The sequence below is a fragment of the Sceloporus occidentalis genome, unplaced genomic scaffold, assembly GCF_023333645.1.
Source record: "Sceloporus occidentalis isolate IW3139 unplaced genomic scaffold, rSceOcc1.0.p SCAF_147, whole genome shotgun sequence".
Taxonomy (NCBI): domain Eukaryota; kingdom Metazoa; phylum Chordata; class Lepidosauria; order Squamata; family Phrynosomatidae; genus Sceloporus; species Sceloporus occidentalis.
The window spans coordinates 1,476,713-1,483,124 of NW_028317127.1; the positions used below are offsets into that span (position 1 = coordinate 1,476,713).

At 37.6% G+C, this 6,412-nt stretch overlaps 1 protein-coding gene across 1 annotated transcript; it reads left to right on the forward strand.

The window, feature by feature from the left end:
- Window positions 1-288: 288 nt before the first annotated feature.
- LOC149280800 (V-type proton ATPase subunit G 3) lies at window positions 289-3,871 on the forward strand. Its single transcript, XM_089500085.1, has 3 exons — window positions 289-370; window positions 2,874-2,974; window positions 3,698-3,871. The coding sequence occupies exons 1-3, from the start codon at window positions 289-291 to the stop codon at window positions 3,869-3,871; spliced, it is 357 nt and encodes a 118-aa protein (XP_089356211.1).
- The last annotated feature ends 2,541 nt before the right edge of the window (window positions 3,872-6,412 follow it).

Consider the following 6,412-nt stretch of genomic DNA (forward strand, 5'->3'; position numbering starts at 1 on the left):
AAAATGAAACCTTTGGCAAGATCCAAAAAAGTTACTCTGTACATAATTCAGTCTAATTCTGTGCTATGCTTTAAATGTAAAACATTCCCTGATGAGTTTTGTTTACAAATCGACGCGTTTCCCCGTCGCAGAACTGAACTGGCTGTTCCTGCCCTGTCTAGTTTGAAAGGCAGCTACTCTATGTTGTGACAGCAAACAGCGGAGAGAAGGGAGGGTCAGGCTAGCAGCTATAACTAGTGGCAAGGACAGTGGCAGAGGTCACAGCAGCGCAAGAGAGAAGCAGCGAGAATGGCCAGCCAGTCCCAAGGAATTCAGCAGCTCCTGCAGGCTGAGAAGAGAGCAAAGGACAAGCTAGAGGAGGCCAAGAAAAGTGAGGAAAAAAAGCAATTATTATTATTATTGATGAGGGTTAACCCTTTGAGAGCACAAGTGTTACTTCGTCATGCCACTTAAAGACCACTAATTATCAATATAGTCTCATGGTGTATCGTAACTCTGAAAGGAAATAGCCTTAACTCTGGCTTTTACATGTATATAAAAGATTTAATACAATTAGTAAGCATTTGGTTTATTATATGTTAAAAACTGACTTTTTAATTGGCCAGTTAATACCTCCCTGATGCCAAAAGCTTGATAAAAAAATGGGCTGCATAGATGTTAGCTATTCATTTTAGTATAGACTCACACTCTCTGTTGTAATTGTATGTCTGGCCGATACAGTTTTACACATTTAACAAGGTAAAAAACGTTTAGTACTACAAAGCTACTTTCAGTCACTTTGCTGCAAAGCCGCTTCCGAGGCATGTTCCCAGCTGTATGACAACAATTCCCATCAGTCTCATTTGGCATGGTTAGGTTGAGTATGATGAGAATTGTAGTTCTGCAAAAGAGTGACGCTCATGTAGGGTTAACACAATGGCAAGCAAAGCGTGGGGAACCATTCTTTCTCCTCTATATTATTTTCCTTGCTTTACCCTATCACATAACTGAAATTTAAATGTTTGTGCATCAAACATGGATGTATCCTACTGCATAAGCAATAAGTACAACCTTATCCTACGTGTAAAACCTTGCTTAAACCAACCCATCCCTCATTTCTCTAACCACCCATTATTCCATAATCTGATTAGCGTTGCCTCTTGGAGCTGAGCGCTACTGGCCAGCCTTTTCAGCTTTAACCCAATAGACAATATTAAATAGCGAGCCTGTGCCCCACAACACCTCACTGACATTCGGTCCTTCAATTTCCACCCTTTAAACTAAAGGAGATGAGACATTGGATTAATGTGATCTAGCAAGGTCTGTTGTTGTTTATCACATCCAAGACTCCCTGGGGTGATTTTATTCTAAACATTTGTTTTACGTGAGTGCTGTTCTAATACAAAAATACCTGGCCCACAACATCACAAATCCCTTCTATTGATCGTCCCATTGTCAGAAATATTTTCAGATATAGGACATCTGGAAAAGATCTGTAAACAAAGGGAGGAAAATATCAAAGGCAAAGCCTCAACTGCTCCAATCTCGGCACTCACTTTGATCACAGACTCACTCAAACTTTATAGGGTTTTCTGTAGGATCATAAACCTACTACTGCAAACAATATGTTCACTGCTTAACCCCTAAGCAGATTTATCTCGTGAAAACCGCTATATTGCATAAACTACATTCAGTGGCGATACAAAGATTCATGTGTACACAATGACCCTGTGCGCATTTTGTTTAACACAGGCTGTACCTGTCTATCCTGGTTCTGACTGTCTCTTGTTGTGTCAGCAGGATCACTTGTTTTCACAATAACAAATAGCAGCAGGTTGGTACTAGTACCAGTTGCAGTTTACACTCCATACATCCTACCTACATTTTGCCTTTTCTTTTAACTGTAGGCACCGAAGTTTAACCATTTCTACTTCATAGGAGATGACCTGCTCTACTCCTCTTCCTATCTAAAGGCAAAAAGGAAGCCACAATAGACTCATTAAGATGTACTAAACCTAGGCAGTCATATTCATTTTTAACGCTTCCTTAATCCCCATTCATTATTCCTTATTTAAGTGCAATCCAAGAAAATTTCTCTGATTCTTTCATTTTTTTGGAAGCACAAAGTATTTTGTATGAGAAAGTGGACTAGTGCTCCAACTGGTATGGCCACAGTGGAAACCAAGTCTTCAATCTTCTTCTGGGGCTGCACTTCCCACCAGGGGTATCCAGCCCTCTCCTTCCCTGGCTTAAGTCAGGTCAGTAATGTAGGCCAGATCTTCGAGGGACCTCCCTATGAGTGTACCCACTGAAGTCTTTAAGCAGGGGTTGCTACAAGCTGAAATCTGCCATTCAGCAGCCGTGGGTCTCGTACCTAACCGTTTGTAATGTTATCTATTTATCCATAAGCATTGAGATCGCACGTTCACCCAATCATAATGCCTTCCTTGTATTCCGGTTAGTAGACAGTTTACTAAAAGAGCAAGGACTTAAGTACTGTGAAGAATGAAGGTGACATAGGGAGGCTGGGGGTCTTTCAGTTTGCAAATGTGTCCACTCACTCTCCTACCACACAACCCTCCACCACCACTACAATCTGACGCCTGCAGGGGGAGTTCCAGTGCTCTTTAGAAATAAGTGATTATTGCTATAATATACATGACATAAACAAAAAAAAAAATGTATGCTTCCTGGTCAAATAAATACCACCTAGTCTCCTGCTCCTCTGACTCTGCAGCCCTCTAGGACCTAAACATTATTTTGGTTATGGATTTTCCACATTTGACAACTGATTTATTATGTTGAAAACATGAAGCCATGATTTAATTATGACATAAAGCTGTTAATTTAATTATGACATAAAGCGTTACACATTTTGCTTTCTATGTACCCAGGAAAAAATAAACGTTTGAAACAAGCAAAAGAAGAGGCAACTGCAGATATTGATCAGTACAAGATGAAAAGGGAGAGTGACTTCCGACGTATTCAGACCTCTGTGAGTGTCACTAACTGACAAGCCTTTCTAATGATCCAATGGAACAGTGGCCCATTTACTCATCCATATAGTGTAGAAGGAACTGTCACCTGTACTCACTACACCATGATGATGATGATACCTTAAATAGATAACTAAAGTGGGCCACTTTGGCCAATTTTCACAGAACACGTATACTGTATGTTTCGCATGCTGCTGACCCGCACATGTAAAGTGCCACCCTGTGTGCTTCCTTTGTATCTATCCATCCCACATAATGCAGGACAGCACTTTATATGTGCTGGTCAGCATGGTGTGAAAGTTCTTTTTGCCGGGGTCAAGGTGCAAATAATGGAGAAGAGCCAACCAATTTCAAAACATTCCATTACTCTTGCTCTGAATAAATAAATTATACTTGTTTTGTTATTTTCTGCATTAAAACAGGAAAAACAGACCTTCATAAAATAAGTCTTCTGAATTCTCTCTGTGACAAATATATATATATCACCAATCAAATAAAAAAAAATATATTCATACTTTTGTAACAAATTATATCTTAGAACTAATGAATATTTTGTTTAGAAGTTCATCCCTGCATTGTGTGTCTGGTTGTGGCAGGGCCAGCATTATCTTGAAGATATCTCCCTTCTCTTCAACCACCTTTAAAGGCTGAATAAACCAATAACTGAATCCAAGAATGTTTCAACACAGTCCTCATAACCTATGTGTTTTCTCTTTCCCCAGATAATGGGATCACAGGGTAACTTGGCAGTAAAGATAGAGGAACAGACAACAGAAAAGATTCAGTCCTACAGTTCCACCTACCAGAAATACAAGGAGAAAGTGCTAAAAGAACTTTTGGATATGGCGTCCGACATTAAACCAGAAATCCATACCAATTACAAGTACAAGTTGTAAATCCTTCTTATCATGAACCGTGGCACTGGCACAGGTGGCTTGCAGCACACTGTGGAATAAAAACAGTGAAAAATCGCTATATCTTTTTCGGTTAACTTAGCTCCTCAAAGTTATAGAATGTTAACAATTGTTCATTCCAGCAGATATGAATGGCTATCATTTTTATTGAAATGTTAGGAAAAGGGAAAGTGTTCATCAAGGTGCTGAAATTAATATGTAAAACAAAATAAGATTGTTCTGTTATGAGTTTTTCATGTGTCGTGTTTTTACCATGACCATAACTGCTAACCAACATCTAAACAGACATATAACAGTACATAACTGGCTTATAGTTTGGAAATGTATTACAATGCTAATATTCATCACTGATGTAAACGTACTGTTGATACACTCAAAATATGTATGAAATATAAATGCACTAATTTCACGTCTGCGTCTTTAAATCTGTGGTAGTGAACAGGTTAAAAAAACATAAGCGGCTCAATTATTTTCCCGGCTCATATCATCCATGCTCATTTCCATATTCTAGTTAGATCCTTAACGAAGGCTATACAAGTTGACACTGGCCTAATTTGCATATCCCCTCTCTTCTCGCTTTGATACTGCGCCTCTAATTGCTCCATATGCCCATAATATTATTTTTCTTTCCACTTGAAATAGCAAAATGCTTTTAACTGCCTGTGTGTGAAAGTGGGAGGTAGTTGTTTGAGACTGTTAATTAGCTGTTGCTGTTAATTGGCCGACTTGCAGAAAACTAGGGTTATAAAATCCAATGGCATTTGAAAAACCTGAAGGCCTTGCCGAATGGGTGGGCTTATGAGGAAGAATCTCTATTAATTTTGGCAATGTGAAAATAAATACGCGTGTGACATCAGATTATAAAAAAAAGACTGACATCATAAAAAGTGTCTAAAAATTGTCACAAAACCAATCATAAGCCACCTTCTTAAATTGGATCTTTCACTAAAATCGTTCAGCGTACCTTATAAAAAATATAAAGCAATATATTATAAATTCACTTTATCTGTAACTGCGAAGAACTACATTTATAATTGTCATAAAACATTTGAAATATTATATAACTGGGGATTAATATCTATTGAGAAAGTGTGTAAACATTTCCTAAAGCTAAAGTTTCATGCTTTAAAAAACACACACTCAAAGCGGAGGAAGTATTAACACATTTTCTTTGGGCTGATACTATTATTTTAATGCAATATTCACTGAGGGATCACGGGAAACGAAATGAAATTTGCATGAAAATAGATATGTGTTCTCTGGAGCTGAAAATCAAAATAATAATAATAATAATAATAAATAAGGCAAGGGGTAGATGGCTTCCGTTATGGTTTTATCTAATATACGACAGTATCCCTTTCTGTTGCTGAAATAAAAAAAAAGCTGTACTGTCAGCTTCCATAAGGTGTTCTGAAGCTCCAAGCAAAAAGTAGCAAAAATACCCATTTGTTGAAGTAAAATGGGCATAATTCTGTCTTCAATAAATACAGTGAATAATGCTAAAAGCTGTGTGAGTAGCAGGTGTATTTTGTGGATCTTAATAAAGCTTTTGACTCCAAACACAATATTTATTAGAATTGGTGTATAAAAACTGGGTGAAAATTGAAAATATGCATATATATTTTTTTGTGATTATGGTTAGTGGTACTTCAACAGGATTGGTGCCACTGCTAACAAACCCCCCCCAAAACAAATGTATGTTCAGCACGTTGACCACAACACTCCCTTGCACACTACATTATTTTTATTTATTTTAATCCTCTTTGGAAAGATTATTATTTATAATGTTTTTCCACCTATTTATATTTGCTTTTATCAAAATATTTTTGCAAGGAACATGTCTCACAACTAGAGCACTTAGGGTCTTTGTAGACCCCAGGGATATTTCCTCTAACTAGCAGGTGTCCTTGATGATGCCGATCAGTGGATCCCAAATATTTCAGAACGAGTGGTAATTGCTTTGGGCGCATGCAAAGGATTTCTCTGACTGTCATATCGTATTGAGTAGCATCCAAACTAACTTTATCTTTACTGCCATAGGTATAATGGTGATTCATTTTCTAAGGTGAGTAGGGTAGTTTGGTGGGAATATATTTTCTAAAGCTACCCAAGGACATTTCAAAACATTTATAGAAATAAGTTGGTCAACCATTCAAAAGGTATCAGACCAAAGGGTGTGTAGTCTTGGGCAATGCCACCACATATGGAATATTGTACCAGGTCCACCACAATCTCTCCAACAAAATTTCTGATCATTTATACAAAGCCATGTACAATCTGAACAAAACGTTCTTGGAAATCACCAAGTGAGCACAATGGCACAATGGGAGGTACGAATATAGTTCCTAAAGGCCTTCAGCCACTCTCCTATATGTTTAAATTACTATTCAGATCATGCCATGACAAAATAAGCCTTCCTGGCCAAAATAATGAAGGGAACTAAACCTTCATCACTGAATAATTACCAACACACTCAGCAGTTCTGAAAATTATGTTTTTAATGTTGTATACAATAAAATATAA

Bases quoted from the DNA above. Each gene is read 5' to 3' on its own strand.
- LOC149280800 (XM_089500085.1), top strand. From the start codon at position 289: ATGGCCAGCCAGTCCCAAGGAATTCAGCAGCTCCTGCAGGCTGAGAAG. The intron at 371-2,873 runs GTGAGGAAAAAA...CTATGTACCCAG, and splicing joins GCTAGAGGAGGCCAAGAAAA to GAAAAAATAAACGTTTGAAA. The intron at 2,975-3,697 runs GTGAGTGTCACT...CTCTTTCCCCAG, and splicing joins TCCGACGTATTCAGACCTCT to ATAATGGGATCACAGGGTAA.